Below are 26,618 nucleotides of genomic sequence, written 5' to 3'. Positions count from 1 at the left end.
CGCAGGCCCGCCCCGCACGCCGTGCCCCTCCCTCCCCCTGGCCTGAGTGAGCCAGAGCCCCTGAATCAGCGGCTCCTTTAACCCCGTCCTGCCTGAGCGAAGAACAGATGCCCTCAGGCGACCTACACGCAGAAGCGGGGCCAAATCCAAAGCTGAGCCCTGGGAGCTGTGAGAACAAAGAAGAGAAAGGGAAATCTCTCTCAGCAGCCTCAGGAGCAGCGGATTAAAGCTCCACAATCAACGTGATGTACCTGCATCTGTGGAATACCTGAATAGACAACGATCATCCCAAATTAACGGGGTGGACTCTGAGAGGAAGATTTATGATTTTTTCCCCATTTCCTCTTTTGCGAGTGTGTATGTGTGTGCTCCTGTGAGAGATTTTGTCTCTATAGCTATGCTTCCACCATTTGTCCTAGGGTTCTATCCATCCGTTTTCTTTTGTTCTTGTTTTTTTTTTTAATTTTTTTTCTTAATAATTATTTTTTAGTTTAATTATTTTATTTTATCTTTTTTCTTTCTTTCTTTCTTTGCCTCCTTCCCTCCGTTAGACAATGAATCATCCCAAATTGAGGAGGTGGACTTTGAGAGCAAGATTTATGATTTTTTCCCCCCTTTTCCTCTTTTACTGAGTGTGTATGTGTATGCTTCTGTGTGAGATTTTGTCTGTATAGCTTTGCTTCCACCATTTGTCCTAGGGTTCTATCTGTCCTTTTATTTAAATTTTTTTCTTTTTTTTCTCTTAAAAACTTTTTTTATTTTAATAACTTTATTATATTTTATCTTTATTTTATTTCACTTTATCTTTCTTTCTTTTTTCCCTTCCCTCCTTCCTTCCTTCCTTCCTTCCTCCCTCCCTCCCTCCCTCCCTCCCTCCCTTCCTTCCTCCCTTTCTTTCTTTCTTTCTTTCTTTCCTTCTATCTATCTTTCTTTCTTTCATTCTTTCTACTTTATCTCCCTTTTCTCCTGAGCCGAGTGGATGAGAGGCTCTTAGTGCTGCAGCCAAGAGTCAGTGCTGTGCCTCTGAGGTGGGAGAGCCAATTTCAGGACACTGGTCCACAAGAGACCTCCCAGCTCCACATAATATCAAACGGCAAAAATCTCCCAGAGATCTCCATCTCAACAACAGCACCCAACTTCGCTCAATGACCAGCAAGCTACAGTGATGGACATCCTATGCCAAACAACTAGCAAGACAGGAACACAACCCCACCCATTAGCAGAGAGGCTGCCTAAAATCATAAAAAGTCCACAGACACCCCAAAACACACCACCAGACGTGGACCTGCCCACCAGAAAGACAAGATCCAGCCTCATCCACCAGAACACAGGCACTAGTCCCCTCCACCAGGAAGCCTACACAACCCAGTGAACCAACTTTAGCCACTGGGGACAGACACCAAAAACAACGGGAACTACGAACCTGCAGCCTGCAAAAAGGAGACCCCAAACACAGTAAGATAAGCAAAATGAGAAGACAGAAAAACACACAGCAGATGAAGGAGCAAGATAAAAACCCACCAAACCTAACAAATGAAGACGAAATAGGCAGTCTACCTGAAAAAGAATTCAGAATAATGATAGTAAAGATGATCCAGAATCTTGGAAATAGAATAGACAAATTGCAAGAAACATTTAACAAGGACCTAGAAGAACTAAAGATTATACAAACAACGATGAACAACACAATAAATGACATTAAAAATACTCTAGATGGGATCAATAGCAGAATAACTGAGGCAGAAGAATGGATAAGTGACCTGGAAGATAAAATAGTGGAAATAATTACTGCAGAGCAGAATAAACAAAAATGAATGAAAAGAACTGAGGACACGGGCTTCCCTGGTGGCGCAGTGGTTGGGAGTCCGCCTGCCGATGCAGGGGACACGGGTTCGTATCCCGATCCGGGAAGATCCCACATGCCGCGGAGCGGCTGGGCCCGTGAGCCATGGCCGCTGAGCCTGCGCGTCCGGAGCCTGTGCTCCGCAGCGGGAGAGGCCACAACAGTGAGAGGCCCGCGTACCGCAAAAAAAAAAAAAAAAAAAAAAAGAACTGAGGACAGTCTCAGAGACCTCTGGGACAACATTAAACGCACCAACATTCGAATTATAGGGGTTCCAGAAGAAGAAGAGAAAAAGAAAGGGACTGAGAAAATATTTGAAGAGATTATAGTTGAAAACGTCCCTAATATGGGAAAGGAAATAGTTAATCAAGTCCAGGAAGCACAGAGAGTCCCATACAGGATAAACCCAAGGACAAATACACCAAGACACATATTAATCAAACTGTCAAAAATTAAATACAAAGAAAACATATTAAAAGCAGCAAGGGAAAAACAACAAATAACACACAAGGGAATCCCCATAAGGTTTACAGCTGAACTTTCAGTAGAAACTCTGCAAGCCGGAAAGGATTGGCAGGACTCTGCAAGCCAGAAGGGACTGGCAGGACATATTTAAAGTGATGAAGGAGAAAAGCCTGCAACCAACATTACTCTACCCAGCAAGGATCTCATTCAGAGTTGCCAGAGAAATTTAAAACTTTGCAGACAAGCAAAAGCTGAGAGAGTTCAGCACCACCAAACCAGCTTTACAACAAATGCTAAAGGAACTTCTCTAGGCAAGAAACACAAGAGAAGGAAAAGACCTACAATAACGAACCCAAAACAAGAAAATGGGAATAGGAACATATGTATCAATAATTACCTTAAATGTAAATGGACTAAATGCTCCCACCAAAAGACACAGTTTGGCTGAATGGATACAAAAACAAGACCCATATATTTACTGTCTACAAGAGACCCACTTCAGACCTAGAGACACATACAGACTGAAAGTAAGGGGATGGAAAAAGATATTTCATGCAAATGGAAACCAAAAGAAACCTGGAGTAGCAGTACTCATATCAGACAAAATAGACTTTAAAATAAAGACTATTAGAAGAGACAAAGAAGGACACTACATAATGATCAAGGGATCGATCCAAGAAGAAGATATAACAATTGAAAATATTTATGCATGCAACATAGGAGCACCTCAATACATAAAGCAAATACTAACAGCCATAAAAGGGGAAATCGATAGTAACACATTCATTGTAGGGGACTTTAACACCCCACTTTCACCAATGGACAGATCATCCAAAATGAACATAAATAAGGAAACACAAGCTTTAAATGATACATTAAACAAGATGGACTTAATTGATATTTATAGGACATTCCTTCCAAAAACAACAGAATACATATTCTTCTCAAGTGCTCATGGAACATTCTCCAGGATAGATCATATCTTGGGTCACAAATCAAGCCTTGGTAAATTTAAGAAAATTGAAATTGTATCAAGTACCTTTTCTGACCACAATGCTATGAGACTAAATGTCAATTACAGGAAAAGATCTGTAAAATATACAAACACATGGAGGCTAAACAATACACTACTTAATAACGAAGTGATCACTGAAGAAATCAAAGAGGAAATAAAAAAATACCTAGAAAAAAATGACAATGGAGACACAATGACCCAAAATCTATAGGATGCAGCAAAAGCAGTTCTAAGATGGAACTTTATAGCAATACATTCCTACATTAAGAAACAGGAAACATCTCGAATAAACAACCTAACCTTACACCTAAAGCAATTAGAGAAAGAAGAACAAAAAAAACCAGTTAGCAGAAGGAAAGAAATCATAAAAGTCAGATCAGAAATAAATGAAAAAGAAATGAAGGAAACGGTAGCAAAGATCAATAAAACTAAAAGCTGATTCTTTGAGAAGATAAACAAAATTGATAAACCATTAGCCAGACTCATCAAGAAAAAAAGGGAGAAGACTCAAATCAATAGAATTAGAAATGAGAAAGGAGAAGTAAAAACTGACACTGCAGAAATACAAAAGATCATGAGAGATTACTACAAGCAACTCTATGCCAATAAAATGGACAACCTGGAAGAAATGGACAAATTCTTAGAAATGTACAACCTGCCAAGACTGAATCAGGAAGAAATAGAAAATATGAACAGACCAATCACAAGCACTGAAATTGAAACTGTGATTAAAAATCTTCCAACAAACAAAACCCCAGAACCTGATGGCTTCACAGGCGAATTCTATCAAACATTTAGAGAAGAGATAACACCTATCCTTCTCAAACTCTTCCAGAATATATCAGAGGGAGGAACACTCCCAAACTCCTTCTACGAGGCCACCATCACCCAGATACCAAAACCAGACAAGGATGTCACAAAGAAATAAAACTACAGACCAATATCACTGATGAACATAGATGCAAAAATCCTCAACAAAATACTAGCAAACAGAGTCCAACAGCACATTAAACGGTTCATAGATCATGATCAAGTGGGGTTTATTCCAGAAATGCAAGGATTCTTCAATATACGCAAGTCAATCAACGTAATACACCATATTAACAAATTGAAGGAGAAAAACCATATGATCATCTCAATACATGCAGAGAAAGCTTTCAACAAAATTCAACACCCATTTAAGATTTTAAAAAAGCCCTGCAGAAAGTAGGCATAGAGAGAACTTTCCTCAACATAATAAAGGCCATATATGACAAACCCATAGCCAACATCATCCTCAATGGTGAAAAACTGAAAACATTTCCACTAAGATCAGGAACAAGACAAGGTTGCCCACTCTCACCACTCTTATTCAACATAGTTTTGGAAGTTTTAGCCACAGCAATCAGATAAGAAAAGGAAATAAAAGGAATCCAATTTGGAAAAGAAGAAGTAAAGCTGTCACTGTTTGCAAATGACATGATACTAAACATAGAGAATCCTAAAGATGCCACCAGAAAACTCCTAGAGCTAATCAATGAATTTGGTAAAGTTGCAGGATACAAAATTAATGCAAAGAAATCTCTTGCATTCCTATACACTAATGATGAAAAATCTGAAAGTGAAATCAAGAAAACACTCCCATTTACCATTGCAACAAAAAGAATAAAATATCTAGGAATAAACCTACCTAAGGAGACAAAAGACCTGTATGCAGACAATTATAAGACACTGATGAAATAAATTAAAGATGATACAAATAGATGGAGAGATACACCATGTTCTTGGATTGGGAGAATCAACATTGTGAAAATGACTCTACTCCCCAAAGCAATCTACAGATTCAATGCAATCCCTATCAAACTACCACTGGCATTTTTTACAGAACTAGAACAAAAAATTTCACAATTTGTATGGAAACACAAAAGGCCCCGAATAGCCAAAGCAATCTTGAGAAAGAAAAATGGAGCTGGAGGAATCAGGCTCCCTGACTTCAGACTATACTACAAAGCTACAGTAATCAAGGCAGTATGGTACTTGCACAAAAACAGAAAGATAGATCAATGGAACAGAATAGAAAGCCCAGAGATAAACCCACACACATATGGTCACCTTATCTTTGATAAAGGAGGCAGGAATGTACAGTGGAGAAAGGTCAGCCTCTTCAATAAGTGGTGCTGGGAAAACTGGACATGTACATGTAAAAGTATGAGATTAGATCACTCCCTAACACCATACACAAAAATAAGCTCAAAATGGATTAAAGACCTAAATGTAAGGCCAGAAACTATCAAACTCTTAGAGGAAAACCTAGGCAGAACACTCTATGACATAAATCACAGCAAGATCCTTTTTGACCCACCTCCTAGGGAAATGGAAATAAAACCAAAAATAAACAAATGGGACCTAATGAAACTTCAAAGCTTTTGCACAGCAAAGGAAACCATAAACAAGACCAAAAGACAACCCTCAGAATGGGAGAAAATATTTGCAAATGAAGCAACTGAGAAAGGATTAATCTCCAAAATTTATAAGCAGCTCATGCAGCTCAATAACAAAAAAAAACACAACCCAATCCAAAAATGGGCAGAAGATCTAAATGGACATGTTTCCAAAGAAGATATACAGTCTGCCAACAAACACATGAAAGAATGCTCAACATCATTAATCATTAGAGAAATGCAAATCAAAACCTCAATGGGATATCATCTCACACCAGTCAGAATGGCCATCACCAAAAAAATCTAGAAACAATAAATGCTGGAGAGGGTGTGGAGAAAATGGAACCCTCTTGCACTGTTGGTGGGAATGTAAATTGATACAGCCACTGTGGAGAACAGTATGGAGGTTCCTTAAAAGACTACAAATAGAACTACCATATGACCCAGCAATCCCACTACTGGGCATATACCCTGAGAAAACCATAATTCAAAAAGAGTCATGTACCAAAATGTTCATTGCAGCTCTATTTACAATAGCCCGGAGATGGAAACAACCTAATTGTCCATCAACAGATGAATGGATAAAGAAGATGTGGCACATATATACAATGGAATATTACTCAGCCATAAAAAGAAATGAAATTGAGTTATTTGTACTGAGGTGGATGGACGTAGAGTCTGTCATACAGAGTGAAGTGAGTCAGAAAGAGAAAGACAAATACTGTATGCTAACACATATATATGGAATTTAAGAAAAAAATGTCATGAAGAACCTAGGGGTAAGACAGGTATAAAGGCACAGACCTACTAGAGAATGGACTTGAGGATATGGGGAGGGGGAATGTTAAGCTGTGACAAAACGAGAGAGAGGCATGGATATATATACACCACCAAATGTAAGGTAGATAGCTAGTGGGAAGCAGCTGCATAGCACAGGGAGATCAGCTCGGTGCTTTGTGACCGCCTGGAAGGGTGGGAGGGAGTGTGATGCAAGAGGGAAGAGATATGGGGACATATGTATATATATAACTGATTCACTTTGTTATAAAGCAGAAACTAACACACCATTGTAAAGCAATTATACTCCAATAAAGATGTAAAAAAAAATGGGTTGAGGACTTGAAAAGACATTTATTTTCCAAAGAATACATAAATGGTTAACACATACATTAAAAGGTGCTCAGTGTCGCTAATCATCAGGGAAATGCAAATCAAAGCCACAATGATGTATTACTCATATACCTTTTAGAATGGCTGTTATCAAAAAGATAAGCAATAACAAATGCTGGCGAAGATGTGGAGAATAAGGAACCCTGTGCAGTGCTGTTAGAAATGTAAGTTGTAAAGCCACTGTGGAAGACAGAATGGAGGTTCCTCATAAAATTAAAATAGAACTACCACATGACCCAGAAATCCACTTGGGTACATACCCAAAGGAAATGAAAACAGGGTATCAAAGAGGTATCCGTACTCCCATGTTTATTACAGCATTATTCACAACAGCCAAGACATGGATACAGCCTAAGTGTCCATCAATGGATAAATCAATAGAGAAAATGTGCGATCTATATCTATATTTGTATCTAAATCTATATCTATCTATACAGGTAGATAGGTAGATACAGATATAGATACATAATTCAGCTATAAAAAAGAAGGAAATTCTGCCATTTGCAACAACGTAGATACCCCTTGAAAGCATCATGCTAAGCGAAATAAGTCATACAGAGAAAAACAAACACCGTATGATCTCACTTTATATGTAGACTCTAAAAACATCAAACTCATAGAAAGAGTAGAATGGTGGCTGGGTTGCCAGTAGCTGAGGGGTGGGAAATAAGGAGGTATTGGTCAAAGGGCACAAACTTTGAATAAGATGTATAATTTCCAGGGATATAATGTACAGCATGGTGACTGTAGTTGATAGTACTGTATTGTATACTTGAAAGTTGCTAGGAGAGTAGATCTCTAATGTTCTCACCACCATCACCATTACAACAAAATGGTAATTATGTGAGGTAAGCTGTGTTAACTAACCTTGCTGTGGTAAACATTTTGAGAAATAGACATGTATCAAATTGTCATGTTGTATACCTTAAGGTTACACAACGTTATATGTCATTTATACCTCAATAAAGCTGGGGACAAAAATAGGCAGCTGACACTCCCCTATTTAAAGATTTATTATAAGTCTACAGTAATCAAGAAAGATGGTACTGACATAAAAATAGAAAAATAGATCCATCAAACAGAGAGAAAACGCAGAAATATACACAAAATGAATGATCAACCAATTTTTGACAAAGTTATAATGGCAATTAAATGGATAAATTATAGTCTTTTCATTAAATGGTATTAGAAAATGTGCATATATGTATAGAATCAAAAAATGAATTTCAATCCATACTTCACACTGTATATAAATTCAACTCCAAATAAATTGTAGGCAGAAATAGAAAAACTAAAATTTTTTAAAGTTTTAGTTTCTTAATATGGTATATTACATTGATTAGCATCACTAGTCTTCAGAGAAATGTAAATCAAAACCACGATGAGAAACCATTCACACCACTAGAAGGACTGCAATAATAACTTTTTAAAAAGGTAATAAAAATTGTTGACAAAAATGTGAAGAAATTGGAAATCTCATGCATTGCTGGTAGGAATGTAAAATGATAGAATCACTTTAAAAAACTGACAGTTTCCAAAAGTGTTTAAAAATAGAGTTACCATATGACCCAGCAATTCCACTCCTAGGTACATACCTAAGAAAAATGAAAACGTATCTCTGCACAAAAACTTGTACATGAATTTCATAGCAGCATTATTTACAATAAGAAAAGTGGAAACAACCCATTTGGCTCTCAACTGATGATTGGATAAATAAAACTATAAAACTTATTGGATAAAACATAGCAGAAAACAGGACCAGGCAAATGAGGGGCCTAGGGTGCAAAATTTAAGAACGTCCTCACTCTCGGGGATTTGCGCAACCTTGAGAGATACTCCTTAAATTTTGCACCTTAGACCAATCATCTCCTTGGTCTGGTGCAGACTTTGAGAGAATGCTTAGTGAGCATGCGGTAGGCAATGATTTCTTAGAAATGACACCAAAAGTAAAATTCTAAACATTTTTAACATGGTAAACTGAGCTTCATTAAAATTAAAAACTTCTGGGACTTCCCTGGTGGTGCAGTGTTCGGGAATCCGCCTGCCAAATGCAGGGGACACGGGTTTGATCCCTGGTCCAGGAAGATCCCACATGCCGAGGAGCAAATAAGCCAGTGTGCCACTCTAGCCTGCACTCTAGAGCCCGTGAGCCACAACTACTGAGCCCACATGCCACAACTACTGAAGCCCGCACAGCTAGAGTCTGTGCTCTGCAACAAGAGAAGCCACTGCAATAAGCCCACACACTGCAGCAAAGAGTAGCCCCTGCTCGCTGCAACTAGAGAAAGCCCATGCACAGCAACAAAGACCCAATGCAGCCAAAAATAAATAAATTTCAAAAAAATTTGAAAACTTCTGCTCTTCAGAAGATTCCATTAAGAGAATGAAAAACAAGTCACAGACAGGAAAAAAATTATCCAGAATATATAAAAAAAACTTTCAACACAATCAAAAATCTCACTTGAAAATAGGCAGAAGATATATGACCAAAGGATGGGGGAAAATATGAAAATGTTCAACATCATTATTTGTAGGTAAATATGAATTAAATATGGCATATCCATATGGCATATCCAAAATAATGATGAAATATTATTTGACATTAAAAAACAATAAAGTTCTGTTACATGCTATGACATGGTTGAATCTTGAAAATATTATGCTGCATGAAAGAAGCCAGTCACAAAAGATTACATACTGTGTGATTCCATTTATATGAAATGTCCAGAATAGGGAAGTCTATGAAGATAGAAAGTAGTTTGGTGGTTGCCTAAACTTGGGGGACAGGAAAGATAGAGATTGACTGCTAACTGGTATGTGGCTACTTTTTGGAGTGATGAAAATATTATTAAATTATATTATGGCAATGGTTGTACAACTCTGTGAATACACTAACAATATTGTACACTCTAAACTATAGATTGGAACTTATGGAAACTATATCTGAATAAAGCTTTTTAAGAATAACCAGGAGACTTCTGCTCAGGAGAAGATCACATAGCCCTTTTGCTCCCAAGATCCGCCCTATCAAGTACAAATATAAGCCCTGGAAATAACTTCAGAGAAAACCAAAGTAGAATTCTAAAAGATATAAGAGGAAGGTTAGGACCCTAGGACTAGGGAAACAGCACAGTACAAAGTTGTCTTATCACCTCTAACCCAAGAAAGAAAAGTGACCCAGGACTGCCATTTCCTGAACACCAGCTTATTTTTAGAAACATAAGGTGGCCCAGGTAGGCTCATTCTTTTTCTGGATCAAATGAAAGTCCCACCTATCACAGGTGAGCCAGGCAGCACTACAAATCAATAACAGAAAGATGGCAGAAAAATCTCAAAACACTTAAAAAGTAAACTAACCCTCTATATAATCCATTGGTCAATGAGAAAGTCTCAAAGGAAATTTTAAAAATATATTGAACTGAATGAAAATACAACACATCAAAACTTGTGGTACACTGTTAAAGCACTGAACATTTACATTAGAAAAGAGAAAATCAATAATCTAAGTTCCTACCTAAAGAAACTAGAAAAAGAAGAGGAAAATAAACAAGCATAAAGCAGAAGAGAGGATGTATTGGGAATGAGTTAGAGTGAAAGGGGCTGTTGTTTGAGGGGGATGATATTGAAATGGAATATGAATGGGAGGAGAATTAGAGAAGGACATGACCTGGGGTGTGCAAGAGAATTGCTGAGTGGCCTGAAGGCCCAGCTGAGGTTGGAAATTCTATTAGATGAACCAATATTTGGAGGGCTACTACATTTTCTCACAGTGGTCATTATGAGATTGGAGGAATCAGATGCTTGGAGGGACCCAAGGCTGAGAGTAAATAGTGCAGACGTGGTATTTCAAGAGCAAGGGAATGAAGATTGAGTCAGTTCTAAATTAATACGCCCTGAGATCCTGCCTGGACAAGGAAAGAAGTGAAGAGAAAAGAAAAGCCTTGAGGCACTGGACATCTCAACAAGACCAAATAGCAGAAGACGTGGAATCCAGCCATTGTTAGGAGACTTGAGTCACAGTGGAATACTGGAGTTGAGTCTTTTGGAAGTGATGTCATGCCTAGTGATGCCAAGTGGCTGCAGGTGGTTGAAATGCTAAGTTAAAGGATGAAAGGCCAGGGTGTGGGATGGGTCTTCCACGTAGATATTGTTGAGGTCACCTAGGATGAGGACAGGACTTGGAGTGTCATGGTAGCCCGTTGAGCTGGTCCTTAGAGTATGGGGAAGAGTGAGGATAATGCCCATATCTACTCACCACTCTCAGCCCCAACTCCTTGGTTGGTAGTCAGCACTAGGGGGGAATGTAGGGGAAGCAATAAGATCAGGAGAAAACCTGGTTTCAGGGAAGGCCAGGAAGTGAAGGGAATGTTTTGAATCAATCTACTTACCTACTTGTTATCTGGTTTATTTGCTGATTTTCAAGCTGAGTGGGAAAAGCACAGGTGAACTCTTCCAAGGACATATCACACTATTTTAGCTCCATAAAGTCCTGGAATGGCAGTCAGAGGCCTGTCTGGATCTTAATCCAGATCTCTGACCTCAAGTAAGTCCTTTCCAAATATGAGCCCTACTGTGACCATACATATAACAGAGAGTTGGAATGGATGAGCTTTATATTTTCTGCTGGGTTTAATATCTGTGAGTCCTAGATACAACTGCTAGGGTCTGTCTGAGATATCACAGCTGTTGTCTAATGGCTTGTCTGATAAAAGGACCTATAAGGAAGGAACCTGAAGCTTGCTTGTTAAAAGTGCAAATCCAAACCCAAAAAACTGACTGCTGACATCACAGTGCATCTTTGTGTCAAAGGAAGAATCCTAAAATTTTAGGATAAGCCAGTATAATCTAGTCGTTAAAGTTTTGAAGACTGGCTGTTTTCCACTAAGCAGATGTGTAATTTGGGCAGGTTATTTGACCACTCTGTATCTCATCTTCCTCAAGAAGAAAATGAGGATGACAGTAACATGTATCTCATAGAGTTGCTGTGAATATTAAATAAAATGATGCAAGTAAAGCTTTAAACACATTTAGGAACTCGATATGTGTGAACTATCATTATAATTATTATTGTAAAATAATCATTATTATAGGAGGGACCCAACATTACCTTTCTGCTGTCTGTAAAACTCTACAGAAGGAAATATCCTGAAGTAAAGTGTGCAAAAATAAATAATACACATCGTTCCACTTTCTGGAACTCTGTCTCTGACATGTGAAATTTCCAAGCATGTCATGAAGTCTTAAGCTTTCAAGAAAGTTTGGAGGTCCCATCAATCAAACAGGAGCATGTTCTTCTCTTACTCTTGGAAATCATATGTCTCAGGATATTTCTAGGTTTTAATTTTTGACCAATCCAGGGGGAATTTCTCAGTTGAGAGCACCTAGTGATCTCTCCGTTTATTCCCCTCTTTTCTCCTTTTAGAGGGCCTCCTCTTAAGCTTTATTCTTTTCCCCTACTTCTCCTTCATCCCTTCTACATTCTCTTTATTCAGTTACAGCTCTTTCCCCTTTCTTCCACTTTACTGTCCTTTATCACACACCACACCCCTTTTTTCCACCTCACCCCTTTTTTCCATTTCTCTCCATCTCCTTATTCCACATTACCCCTTCCCCTTTATTCCCCAACATCCTCTCCTTTATCCCCCTCACCCCCCTTATCCCACATCACCTCCCTTTATTTCATTTCTCTCCATCCCTTTATCCCATATCACCCTCCCCTCTATTCTCCATCACCCCTTCTCTTGTACCCCACATCACTACCCTCTATTCCACTTCACATCTTTATTCCATCTCTCTCCATCCCCTTATTCCAAATCACCCCTTCCCCTTTATTTCACTCACTCCATCCCTTTACACCATGTCACCCCTGCCCTTTATTCCACATCACCCTCTTCTATTTCGTTCCTCTTCCCCACCTCTCTTTCCCCTTCAGCTCCAGCTAGAGCTTCCCAACTCACCAACAAAATTTCAAATTAAAAAAACACACACACAGTAAGCCATGAATATGCTGCTGTCACAATACAGATGTTTATTAATGATTAAATGCCAGAGAAGTTTTAACAATCACAAATCTTCGAGCTCTGCGGTTGTTACCCATTGTGTGATCAATTTCTACCCCTCAATACAATACATTCTTCATTCTATGGACCTTAGCAGTTGTTACCCCTCAATAACAGCTATAATTTTGGATGTCATACATAACCCATATCTGCGTGTTACCAGAGCACGTCCCGCAAATTTGTACCGTCCTGCATAGAGGAACTACAGAGACGATATTTAAGAACATTTGTAATCAGGTGACTTTTACTGCTTGGAACTATGTGTTTGTACCTAACTAGCTGTTTTGCTGACAACAGGATGTGGCTGCCAGCTATCTGTAAAGCAGATCTAGGTAATAAAATCAATTTTTTTCCTCTAACTTTTGACCCCAGAAAAGCTAGTTGGGTTTCTCAGGATTTGGGGAGTGGCTGTTTGATGAGCCATTGGTCTAAATAATTTGGACAAAATTATCCTGAGGCGGTGGAGTGGCTGCAGGGACACGGCTATGAGTTGGTGTGACATGGTTTAGCATTAATTGTCAGCTGTCAGTAGGCTGACCTAACATCCTAGCATGCCTCTTGAGGGCCTTTCCAATTGAGCTCTTAGGAGGAGGGTAGGAAAGTCAGGAAAAGCATGCAATCCTCTTTGGGGGAGGGAAAGCACCTCGAGATTTGTGAGCTTCTCTGGGACAGGTGTTTACCACAAATGTCACATCAATTAAAGGAACGGCTGTAGTAAGGGAAAGCCAGGATCAGGGGTAAAAGAGAGAGGCAAGGTAGCACCAGGGCGCCTGAGCATGACACAGAAACATCTCCACTTTTACCAGCTGAAGGGACCGAGCATCCCCAGGAAAGGGGCTGGTAGTGTGTTTGGAATTCACAGCCTGACCCGAGCATCAGGTGGAACTCCTTCTTACCCTCAGATCTTTACCTTCAAGACTCTCCTTAATGTTTCCTGTGACATCCCAGGTCTACCCCCACTCTTTCCCCCTGTCTGGCACCATATAGAAGGAAAAACATCTAAGGAAAGAAGTAGCCGATGCCAGTTTTGGCCTCCTTCTCCCGGGGCACACGGAGCAATGGGCGGTCTTGCTCCAGAATGGGGGGGTTACCCGCTCCTTCATCATCGTCATGGGAACGGGCAGTGCCGGGAGGCACAGCTGGCTCCTCAGAGGAACCTGGAAAATAGTAACAATGTTAACTCCTTATGTTTCTAGACTTCACACTTTGCACAGCACCCAAGGAACTAAGACCTAATTTTGAGCTTCAAATACAGTATGAGGCAAGAAGTTAGGGCAGAAATGATTACCCCCATTTGACATGTAAGAAAACTGCAGCCTAACAGTAGAACATACATCTCTAAATCTAGGCCCACTGTGGAAGCTGGGTGTGTGTGGGGGGGGGGGCAGGAGGGCAGGGCCATGTTAGAGAACAGAAAGAGTGAGACAGATACCCCATGCTTAGAGCAAACGGGCAATACCACCAGGGAAGCGAGGAAGTGGGCGTCCTCCTAACAACCACCACCACCCTACAACCAGCCTGACTAATTTTACTAAGCAAATGAGTAACAAAGCTGGAGCCGGAAGCTTACAGAACTTCATGGAGGGGAGAAAGCAGGTGTCGGTCTTCAATGACTCTGAGGAGGACCTGTAGTCCATGACTTGGCCAGGTTGAGACTTGTTTTTAAGGAAGGCGGTATCTACAGGAAATGTAACAGCTGCATCTTCTTTGCAGAACTGGATGGTCTTTGGACTCTGAACTTCTTTAGAGTCAAGATTACTAGGCATTGGGACTGCTTCCACATTCATGATTTCTTCAAGATTGACAGCTAGGTCTGGCTGAGGGTCTGAAATTGTATTAAGAATGGAAACATCTTCAGGCTCTGGAGCCATATTTGTAATTTCATCTTCTTCAAAAGTGTTGGCTAGGTCTTTCTGAGAATCCGGAATTTTGTTGCAAATTTGAGTGCCCTCAGGCTCTGGAACCACACTGAGAACTGTGTCTTCTTCAAGATTGGGGTTTTCTTCAGAGTCTTGGATTCCACTGACATCAGAGTCTTCTTTGTGTCCTGGGATTTCTTCAGCGTCTGAGGCTTCTTCATCGTTTGGGACTCCACTTACAACTGAAGATTCTTCCTGGTTCTGAATTTCATCAAAATCAGAGACATCTTCAGGGCTCGTTACCACATGGAGGGCTGGGACCTCTTCAGGGTTGGAGTCTTCTTCAGAGGCTGCAATTCCATTGACTTCTGGAGTTTCTTCATAATCTGGAATTTCTTCAGTATCTGTGGTTTCTTCATCATTTGGGACTCCATCAAGAGCTGGAACCTCTTCAAGACTGGGGTCTTCTTCAGAGTCTGAGAGCCCATTAACCTCTGGGGATTCTTCATGATTTGGGATTTCATCACCACCAGGGGCTTCTTCAGGGCTTGGGACCACATGAAGAGCTGGGACTTCATCAAAATCAAGGTCTTCACCAGAGTCTGAAATCCCATTGACCTCTGGGGCTTCTTCATGGTCTGGAACTTCTTCAGCATTTGAGGCTTCATCATTTTGGATTTCATCAAGGGCTGGGACCTCTTCAAGATTGGGGTCTTCTTCAGAATCTGGGTTTTCATCATTATCTGAGTCATCTGCATGGTCTGGGATTCCGTCAGTGTCAGGGGCTTCTTCATTGTCTGGGATTTCATCAGTATCTGAGGCTTCTTCATTGTTCGGGATTACATCGAGATAGGGAACTTCTGCTAGGTCAAGGTTTTGGTAGTCTTCAAAATCTGGTCCTTCTTCAAGGTCGTGGTTTGGGTTTTCTCCAGGGTTTGGGATTTCTTGCACATCTCGGGCTACTTCAGGGTCTGGAACCATATCAAAATATGGTATTTCTTCAAAGTCTTGGATTTCAATGAGTTCTAGAATTTCATCATCAGGGTCTAGAATGTCCTCAAGGGGAGGAAGATCAAAATTCAGGGTATTGTCATCATCGTCGTTGTCGTCATCATCGTCATCTTCATCAAGTTCTGGAATGCCTTCGAGATGTGGGCCTGGAATCTCAAGGTCATTTGGAATCTCGAGACCTTGGACTTCACCAAAGACTACTCCTTGATTGAGATATTCAAATACTAGTTCTTCATTGACTGGCATATCTTCCTCAGAGGACTCATCTTCCTCAAGGGGCTCATCTTCAGCAAGGACCTGGCCTTCGGGAAGGGCCTGACCTTCACCAAGGGACTGACCTTCAGCAAGGGCCTGACCTTCACCAGGGGTCTGACCGCCAGCAGGGAACTGACCTTCATCAAAGGGCTTGCTTTGACCAAGGACAGCAGCCCGGGCTTCAGCAGAGTTTTCCACTGGATCAGAAAGTAAAGCATCCTCTTCCATCTTTATCCGTGCGCTCCTGAAGGGGAATGAATTTGAAAAAGCAAGTTAGTTTGTATACTTGGGTTGACTAACATAAAGGTGGCCTGAGGTTGGGAGCCCCCATAGGTGATTCTCCTTCAGGCTAAGCATGAACAAACCAAGAAAACACTCACTGGATCTTCCTCAAATTCCTGCGTCTGATAAAATCAAGGGCTTCAGGACTGGATTTCCATACACGCTTAGCAACCTGCCTCTGAATATGGGGAGGCACCTGAGGGTAAAATTAGCAATGTTAGCCTTTATTACACAACATTTTTAAAATCTATACTCATCTCTATCAGGTACCCAGAACTGAAGACACCATGCCCAGCTAATGTAGGAAGGATTTCTAGACTGGGAGATTTGTGGCTGCCTGCTTTGGATACCCCCAGGGATGCATGTGGAACTCTTTCTTGCCTTGTGAAGAGGTGAAGGAGCTGTGAAATAAGTGTGTCCAAAGCTTCCACCTACCTGAAAGAGGATATCCCAGTTATCAATCATGGCACGGACCACACTGACAGAAGCAACATAGTGGTCAATCCCCAGTCTTGTTTTCCTGGACTCCCTCTTGGCAGATGTCCCCCTCTTCAGGAGAGCAGATCCAAACACCAAAGCCAAATTGGTGGAAGTCATACGGTTGCCTGAAACCTAAGTAAAGGAAAGCAGAAAGTGATCAACTCTGAAGTAATAATGGAAGTTACACAAACAGAAATGTCTCTTTTTGTTCTTGTTTCCCTCTCCCTCTGTCTCTCTGTCTCTGTCTCTTTCTCATATACTCCCACACATCTCCCCTTCTGTAAATCTCACTACCCTTTCCCAGAGCTTTTTACCAACTGTCCATCAATGCCAATGGAGTCCTCGCAGTTCTCAGTGATCTTATGCAGGACCTTCAGGAGACGCTCCAGGGTGTCACTGTGGCAAGGTGGCATCAGGTAAACCAGCAACTGCAAGGCAGAAAGCTGATCCTGTGGCTTCAGAGCTAGAGGAAGGAAAACAGGCACTGGCTTAGGGGGCTAGCCTTGGCAGCAGCCTGATACAAAGAAAGGTGTGATTCTGGTTGAAAAGTGCCAAAGGCTATGGATAAAGCACTCAAGCATCTTTTCTTTGCTCATTCTCATGGCATTTGAGCTCAGGATTCCTAAAAGCAAGAAGTGCTCCCATCAAAATCAGACCCCCTGGGTTTCCCTGGTGGCGCAGTGGTTGAGAGTCCGCCTGCCTATGTAGGGGATACGGGTTTGTGCCCTGGTCCGAGAAGATCCCACATGCCGCGGAGCGGCTAGGCCCGTGAGCCATGGCCGCTGAGCCTGCGCGTCCGGAGCCTGTGCTCCGCAACGGGAGAGGCCACAACAGTGAGAGGCCCGCGTACCGCAAAAAAAAAAGTAAAAATCAGACCCCATCCCTACAGAACCTAGGTTCTTCTTTGCCCTGAGAGGGTGCACACAGCTTCAAGAAGCTCTAGAGAGATTTCCAAACAACAGACTTATAGCGGAATCTGGAGAGGTGTTTTCATCTTCTGGTGTTCATTTTGCCTTAGTTCCTTGGGGTCTTGCAGCCTGAGCTCTGTCCCCAGAACCCCACATGCCCTGTACTATTTCCTTTCCTTGCCCAACGAGGGAGAGCAGAAGACTCACTTGCTGTCAGGAGGAAGGACATGTACAGATCATCTGGCAGCAAAGAGTCCTTCATGTCACGGAAAAACTCCTTGAGGAGTGCGGCCACATCATGCACATTCTGAGAGTCATCCAGCACTACATCCAGACCTTGATCAAATTCTTCACGGAGCTAGAAAAAGAGAGAGAATACATTCGGTGGCTGCTCTGCCCATCACAGGCTCTCTACTCGCCACTCCTTCAGTAAGTCTCAGGCTTCAGTGGAGGTAGTTGGCTATACGGTGTGCCTAGGGGGCTAGAAAGAAGACTGTGCTCCCTTCACGAAGCATGACATTCTCTTCAGGTCTATGGGGGAGCCCCCACCCCCACCAGTTTTTTCTCACCTAAGGAACAAAAGCATAAACATAGCTGATTTACCTTACGCACTGTCTGCTCAGAATATTCCAGGGTGAAAATCCCCACTGTGCTTAAGCCTGAAAGAAAAGACCAGGGGATGCTAAGTATCTGTGCTCACTGCCCCCACCCCTAGCATTTCCCTTTTCCTCCCCCATTGTATCCCAACCCCAACTGGTGGCAGGGGAATGTTTCAAGCCCTTCATCCCTTGACCTCTTTCCTCTCCCCATCTCTAGAACACCATTCTTTCTCTTGAATTGCCTCCTACCTTGATTTAACCATCATTCTTGGCCCCTTACCATGTTTCTCAATGAAGCTGCAGCAAGCCTCAACAACCTGGGGGATTTGCTTAGCAATCGGATTGAGGCTCATTTTCCTTTTGGATCCCAGAAGTCGCTGGCCAATTGGAAAGGAAGTCTTGGAAAGTTGCAGGGTCTGCAGCAGCAGGGCCCCGTCCTCCAGTTCAGCCAGGCTATCCACAGAGACTGCACCCTGTGGAGAAACCCCCACTATGTTAAAATGGGGGAGCAGGAGGGTCACTCTGGACCTTCCTGAAGATTGCATCACATTCACAACAGGAGACATTCTCTCTGTGGCAGGCTAATTACACCCCTCCAACATGTTCTGTTCGGCTCCCCTTCCCTCTGAGGACACAGGCCTTGACCTTCCCGCCCCACATCCCTGGACACTTCAAGAAGGGTCCCTGCCTGAAAACTGGAGGGTTTAACTCACTCGACGCCCACGGCGAGTAAACTCCCGGGGCAAGGAGGGCTCAGCCCGCCTGCGACTGAAAAAGCGCCTGATGCGGCCAAACATCCTTTGCACCACGTTTCCCCGACGACGGCCCGCAACCTGACGGGTGGCTTCTTCAATCTGCATCGCGGCTCTCAGTTCAAGTTGCTTGCGGCGGGTAAGCTCGTTCACCAGCACCTCTTCCAGTCGAATGCCAAACGTCTTGAGTGATACCGCTGGGGAGCCAGGGAGAGAAAGAATGAGAAACGTCAACGCTCCGCAGCGCTTAAATCAGGAGGAACTGCAGGGGCTGTAGCACTCCTCTAAGCAACCGCCCCCAGCCAACCCCACCCCACCAGACCCGCAGCGCCCCTCCCTGGGGAGGGAGCCAAAGGGACCCTGCGATGATCTGGCTGAACGACTCAGCTCCACTCAACTACCCCGACGGGGTCTCCACCTTAATTCCTGCCAGGGGGTGACCACCTTGAAGCAATGAGGGTAATTTCTTCTGGGCAAACTGTCTGGGGTAGATTCACGCAGAAAGCTTAGGTATATCTGATGGGACTGCCCAGCACGCCTGCAGCTAGTGCGCCATTTCCTGAAATCATCCCCTGCGGGGTTTCTGGAAGCGGGGTGGGGGGGTGTGGGGGTGTGGGGGGGTGGGGGGGGTGAGCCCCCCCCAGGGGCAGTGGGCACCGCCCAGTCTCCAGTAGCCTGGGACGCAGTACAGGAGGGGTGCAGCATTCTATTTCCTTACTAAGGAAAGTACAGTATGAGAGACCCTCACCCCTCTCTTGTCCTCTCAGAATCAGAAACCACTTCTCCAAGGTGTTTGGACGGTCAATAGGTAGAGCTATGGGAAGAGAAAAAGAAAACACACGCATTCTCATACAAATAGGATTTATAAGTGACTAAAACATCGTAATGCATTGATCCACAGAGACTGGGGGAGAGGGGCAAACAGCTCTGTCCAGCCCCCCAAAAGTGTTTTGCTTTCACTCAGCCTCAGTTTCCCCATTTGAAAACGAGACCAATCCTAACTACCACATATGAGACTCCAAGAATTTAACCAAACCAGATCATTTAAGGCGCCGCGTGCGCAGCGCGCATCTTGTTACGCACCAGCAGTATCTCAACACAACGCTTAAAACATAAATTCCGGGGCTCCGAGGCCGCGGGACAGCGCAACAGGCGAGGGGAGGGGCTCTGCCTGCGGCGCCTCGGCTACTAAGGGTCGCTAAGTTACTGCTGGCGCGCTTGCTCCCGGGATGCCGTCGGCTCCCCGCGCTGCGGCCGGGGGAGAAGCGGTGACACCCGCTATCTCCGCACTCCGACCCCCGCAGTGGCGGCTGCCCGCGGGGTCTCCTCGCCCTTTGCTGCGCTCCTTTTAGGCTGCGCCGGGCGAACCTGCGGCCCCCTGCACTTTTCATCACTGCAGCGGCAACCCTCGGCTCGCGTGACCCCCTCCCACCTCCCCTCAGTCGCAGAATCTGCGCCTGCACCGCGGAGACCACTGGCGCGCTCGACCCCCGTCCTGCGCTGGGTCCCGCTCGCTCCCAGCGCACCTCCTGCCGCCGCCCCCCGCACCCGCACCCGTCCTCCCGCTACTCGCCCGGATTGGCCCGTGTCTCTCTCTCACTGTCTCGCTATCTCCCTCTAACTCTTCGTCTCTCAACCGCGCTGTCTCTGTCTGTCCCAGTCTTCTCTGAGTGTCCCTCTGCGTTTCCATCTCATTCCGACTTGTTCTGGCACCTCACCTGGTGCGTCTGTCTTTTCACCTGTCCTCTGTCCACCTGTCTGTCCCTGGTATCTGCCTGTCTCACTGCCTCTCAAGCCCCCAGGCTTCAACCCAACTCAACTAATCTTTACCTCTTCCCAATTCACCAAACACCCTTCAACTCCCACTCCCTCAGTTCCTCAGGATCCAAGAGAACCGGCCAGGTCCAAGACCAGAGGAGAGTCCCTCCCACCCTCCTGGACTCCCAATTCGTCCCGTTCCGCCCAGGGGGTCCACTCGGCCCGAAGGCGAGGATGCCACATCCCGGGGTACTGCTCACCTCTTTCAGGTTTGAATTCAGAGAGGAAATGCCTGGCCACGAGTTCGTGGTAAGCAGTCTCTTGCAGCTTCAGACGCTCCAGCTCGGAGAGGCTGTGTATTGAGATCATCTTGGTCCTGCGGTCCGGGTTGTGTCCTGGGGCTCCTCCCAGGACGTTCACTAAAAAAATGAAGGCGGACAACAACAGCAAAGGGGGCATGATTCTGGGGCACAGTGTCCTTGCTGCCTTCAGAAAGGGAATGCAGCCACCCATTCTGGAATCGGATGATTATCAGAACTGCATCATCCAATTGTCACTAGACCTGGTGGAGGGAACTATGGGGGGGGGAGGGTGGTAAAGGGGGAGGGGAAACTGGGAGGTGGCTTCACCCTCAAGCAGAGCTGCCTCTGGCTGCTTATTAAAAAAAAAAAAATCCAACTTAAAAAAAGCCAGCCCTGAACCGACAGTCCAGAAAAGAGAAAACCTAATTAGGCAAAAAGGAAAAAAGAAAAAAATATATTTAAAAAAAACCAACCTTACAAGTTTAAAATGCACATTAAGATACGAATAAGGTAATATTTTTCCATTAATTATTAGGAACATTGATGGAGTTTATTTTTTAATAATAATGCTTGATGCTGTCCAGTTTGGGTGAAATGGGCACATTCATCTAGGTTAGGAGCTCTGTAAATTTTGTACAACTCTTCCAGAAAGCAAACTGGACACATGAGTCTGAAGCCAAAAATCATCCCCAGGCCCTTTGACCCAGTAATTCCCCTTCTAGGAATCCATCCTAATGAAATCTTCCTACAGACAGGAAAAACCATATGTACATGAGCCATAACAGTAAAAAATTAAGGGAAAAAAGCTAGCCCAGCAGCAAGACTAGTTATATAAATTATGGAATAGCCACAGTATGGAAAATTGTGCAATCATTAAAGGGATGGGAGCTTTTAAACAACAAATATAAAATACAGAATTGTATTAATTATGATTACAACGATGTGAAGAAAAACATGCAAAGAAATAAAAGACTGAGAGAAATGCACCCAATTACTGATGGTGTCTGTATCAAATAGTGGGATTTGGTTTGCCTTTTATCTATTTACCAAAAATTGTGCAACTTGATTATGTTATTTTTTTCCTGAAAAAAACAACAACATCAGTTTGTACCAAAACAAACATCATTTCCAGGCCATTTCTAATGAGACTTTCTATACAGGATTGGTATAGTGAAGTTTCTTGGTGTATTGGCAAACCTCTTTTACATATCCCTTCTGCATGGTGCCCACTATCTCAAACTGCTCCCAGGTTGCACAGGATACCCCAGTGGGGATCTCCCTGCACCCCACACAGCATCCTATCCTGCACATCCTCACTTCTATTATTAGTTTGTTCTTTCATGTATGCATTTTTTAAAAAAGAAAAGAAAAGAAACCTGCATTAATTGTCTACCTTGTGCCAGGCACTAAAGATTCAAATATGAGCAAAATAATAAATACTCTTTTCATAGAGAATTTAACAGTGCAGTGAAGGAGATACACAGGTTAACAACAATTTACAAAACCTTGTGATAAGTCAATTGCCCAAGGTATAAACAAACTACTGTGAAAGCAGAAAGGAGGAAACATCTAAGTCTGCCTGGAGACAGGGAGGGGGGAATGTCCAGAAAGAAGGAACAGCTTGTGCAAAGGCAAAGAGATGGGAGAGAGGTTGTTATATTCTTAAAGCTGTATAAAGAGGATGGAAGGAGATAAATCTGGATAGGCAGGAATGAGGTCATGAATGGCCCTATAAGCCATGTTAAGGAGCTGGACTTTCTCCTGAAGGCAATAGGGAACTACTTCAGGGTTTTAAGTGGGAAGTGACAGAGTCAGAGCTGCAGCTTGGAAAAATCGCAGAGCAGTGAAAAACCTGGTTTGGGTAGAAAGCCTGAAGTAGGTAGATCGGCCAAGAGGCAAGAGATGCTGACACAAGTCAGTATCAATGGGGCTGGAGCAGGAGATGGATTTTATGGGTATAATTGACAGGACTTAGAGAAATTTTTTTATTGTAATGGAAAGGATAGCTCCGAAGTTTATGGTTTGGGTGAGTGTGTGGATGCTTCTTCCTAAGAGAAGATAATTCAGGACATGGGGAACTAAACCTTTTGGCAAGATGGGAAGTGGTCACATGCTACTTTTCTGAGCTCCCCCTGCCCATGGAGTTTTATGATAATATTCTATATATTATTGGGGGGGGTGCTTAAACTCCAAAGATCAGGTAATGTGGCTTTGACAGAGAAAAGGTAGGTAGAAGTTTATCATCCAATAGTCTATATAAATGAGCTCTGTCAAAAAAAATCCCTCACTTCTTTTGTTTCCAAAATCCTCTTTTGCCCACTTTCCTTAATGGCCAAAGTCACACATGTCAGAAATAAACACTTGCCGGATAACTGAAGTTCAGTATGAGATAGGATGAGGAGTATTTCTATGCCTTTTGAACTGAGCTAAGAGGAAAATTCTTAGCATACATATTTTTTAAAGTCCCTTCAACGGAAAATCAATATCCCCTGGACCCAGAGTAAACACCTAAGCCCAACCACCAAACTGCATCCACAAAATGACCATCTTAACCAAATGCACATGCAGAGAACCTAACCACAGTCCCAAACTAAGCAGCCAGTAATCCCCCATTCACAATTGCAGGTCCAAAATCTATTAGCCAAGGGTCTCATTCTGACACACACAGCCTAGCTCTGGATTATTTTTTTTTACATGGCTCCCTCTTTCCCTTTACCCCAATTTAGACATTTTTGTACCTGTTCTGGAGTTGCAGCTATTTCTTCTTGCCAAGGGTTACAATCTGGTCATCCGAAGAGTATATAGCTGGTTCTTTCACCCAAAAATGAAGATGAAAATCAATCCCTCTTCTCCCCCCAAAATAAGGTGAGAACAAATAAGAGAACCTCAAAACAACGTCAGCCAAAAGAGAGAGAGAGAGAGAGAAGCCTTTGAGAGATGAGTCAGCCTAGATGCTTACAATTCCAAAGGAAATCAAAGGCCTTAGAATAAACTGTTTGTCATTGCCTCCTGCTCAAAGATACAGGGCTAAACTTAAGAGCAATCATATGCCAAAATTCTGCCAGCAAAATTGACACTGTCTTGCTTGCCTTCAATACTCTCAAGGCACCAGTAGAATACCAGACAGAAGCAGAATTAGGAAGTCCAGTGTGCCTAGATAAGAAGCAGATGAGCAGGTTGGGGAGGGGGGACCAATAACTAGGCTTCAACACTATGAGCTGATCACAAAAGGAGGCTCTTCACAGAGAACAAGGTGCTAAGAGACCTCTCTTGCTCCCAAGTGTCTTCCCCTTCCCCCTCAGCATGCCCTGGCATTGGCCTGAAGTGACCATGACATCAAAAAGGAAGAAGGAAGACGAAAGTAAGCCCTCTCAATTTCAGCATAGAATTCAACACATTTGCAAAAACAATCTCCTTAGACAAATATCTGTAATGGTCCCTGGAGTCAGAGCTAAACAGAACTGAGTTCAAAGCCAAGCTTTGTGATTTCTTAGCTGTGTGAGCTTAGGAAAGCTTGTTGAATCCTGAGCTTCAGTGGCTTCCTCTATAAAATGGGGAAATGATCCAGTATCCATTTCACCAACTGTGTAAGAATTAAATGAATAATGTACATGTGGTATTTAGCATTGGCTTTTAATAAACACATTGATATTGAAGGTTCTTTGCAGAGGGCCTGACTTTACCAGAAAATATCAGGTTTCAAAAGTAATTACATAAAATTAGAATTTGTATCAATGCATCTGACTTAGTTCAATCTCTGCTAAATTTGAATTAAATTAAAATGGGTAAAAGGATCTTGGGAGATTGTTGTGAATAAATCTTTCTTCTTCAATCTCCAATGACATCAGGGTCAAGTATAAAAAATTATCTTATAAAATTTAGAAAAACTAACTGCATAGGTCCATTTTTAAAATGCTATTATTCAGATTAGTAAAATGCTTGCAAGTCTCAAAAATTTATCTATCTTTTAAACCATCCAATTTCACATCATCACTAGCAAAATAACATATAATTTCATTTGGATCAGTAAAGGGGCTAGGATATTAGCAGCTACCAAGGGAGAGAATTTCAACAAAGAGTAGAGGCACAACCAGATCAACTCTCCAGCAATACGAAGAGGGAAAACACACATGAGTGGCATCAAGCTTGTTCCTCACGTCCTCCTGAAACGCATGGCACAGATGGAGAAACAAATTAACATCAGAAACGTCACCCTATTCGACATTGTGAGGACAGAAATGTTTCAGCTAGGCATAAATCCACAGCCTTCACAATTTGGAGGACTAATTTACTCCATTGCCCCCATTAAATAGTTAGGGTGGTGCAGTGCTAACTAGTAAACACCTCTGAGAGAAAAGCAGGACTGCACTGATGCCATTGATAGAATCCTAATAAATTAGGCACTTTATGGCACCATCAGAATTTTGCTTCTAGCCGTTGAGAGAATTTGGACTTTGAGAAATTGATAGTGTGCAGGGCTGAGTGCCCAAAAGGTATGGCATCTACGGTATTCAAATGTCTACAGGCAGTGACAATGGATAAAGACATCCGCACTAATATATCACAACATGGGAAAGAGATACAGGTCTGTAGATGAAAACATTCAGGCACCAATTTGGTCTGCTGTCACATTACCTCATTCGTCCCTGAGCATTAATGAGTTAGCCTTTAAGTTGCTATCCCATAACCTCCATTTCAGAAAAGGCTGCAGTCGTGATGAACAAAATGTCTCATTTTACCCTATGCGGTGTAATGCCCCAAAATAATTAAATTTGGGGGCAGCATTCTTCAATACGTGAGTCAGTCCATCATACCATAACAGAAACTCATAAACCAAAGGTAGTACTGTTAAAATACATTCAGAAAAGTTCTGGTATCAAAAAGTGTTTCCAGAACTTCTTAGATTAGAATGGATCAGAGATAGAAGGGACCTTAGCCATCACCTAGCCCAAAGCTTCCATTCTAGAGTTCAAAAAACTGAGGCTCAAAAAGAGACAGGAGATTTCCCAAGGCCACACAGCAATTTGACACAGAATCTAGACAAGAACCCAGTTCTCAGACCTAGGGCTCTTTCCACTGCCTCATCCACCTTTGCTCTTAATAGCTACAAAATAATGCATAGCTAAATAATGAAATCAAAAGAATGGACACATAATCAAAGCCTGATTCGATAAACCAAGGGAGGTCACATCCGAAGGTACGACAAGATATAGATATTCTCAGTATTATCTGCAGTATGTGTCAGAGTGCATAATAGTGCTGGCATCACAAGCTGTGTCACCCGTTATCTCTTTTTTCCCTTTCGGTTGCTGCTTCTATTATGTTGTGGCAGAAAAAGTAAAAAAAAATAAGATGTTCCATCAACAGAAGGTAATTTTTAATGTCTAATTTTTGTTGTGCTTTTCATGTTCTCAAAAGCTTTCCACATGTCCATTATTTC

The 26,618-nt window shown here is 42.6% G+C and overlaps 1 protein-coding gene across 2 annotated transcripts in view; it reads right to left on the bottom strand.

Annotated features, from left to right (window-relative positions):
• Positions 1 to 12,918: 12,918 nt before the first annotated feature.
• The window catches only part of ARHGAP36 (Rho GTPase activating protein 36), a 31,023-nt gene continuing 17,323 nt past the window's right edge, over positions 12,919 to 26,618 (bottom strand). The window contains exons 1-11 of one of the 2 annotated variants that reach the window (XM_065900592.1): positions 21,137 to 21,389; positions 19,867 to 19,932; positions 19,080 to 19,315; positions 18,647 to 18,839; positions 18,371 to 18,426; positions 17,975 to 18,125; positions 17,174 to 17,322; positions 16,815 to 16,991; positions 16,478 to 16,575; positions 16,235 to 16,341; positions 12,919 to 14,129 (exon numbers count right to left, since the gene is read on the bottom strand). In XM_065900592.1, coding sequence (XP_065756664.1) covers positions 13,972 to 14,129; positions 16,235 to 16,341; positions 16,478 to 16,575; positions 16,815 to 16,991; positions 17,174 to 17,322; positions 17,975 to 18,125; positions 18,371 to 18,426; positions 18,647 to 18,839; positions 19,080 to 19,315; positions 19,867 to 19,932; positions 21,137 to 21,389 — 1,644 coding nt within the window. In that variant the 3' untranslated portion in view covers positions 12,919 to 13,971. Of the gene's footprint in view, positions 14,130 to 16,234; positions 16,342 to 16,477; positions 16,576 to 16,814; positions 16,992 to 17,173; positions 17,323 to 17,974; positions 18,126 to 18,370; positions 18,427 to 18,646; positions 18,840 to 19,079; positions 19,316 to 19,866; positions 19,933 to 21,136; positions 21,390 to 26,618 lie in introns of those variants that run through there. The other variant, XM_065900593.1, reaches the window with a different exon arrangement.

The sequence above is a fragment of the Phocoena phocoena genome, chromosome X (assembly GCF_963924675.1).
Source record: "Phocoena phocoena chromosome X, mPhoPho1.1, whole genome shotgun sequence".
Classification (NCBI taxonomy): Eukaryota; Metazoa; Chordata; class Mammalia; order Artiodactyla; family Phocoenidae; genus Phocoena; species Phocoena phocoena.
This window is presented reverse-complemented; position numbering and strand designations above follow the sequence as displayed.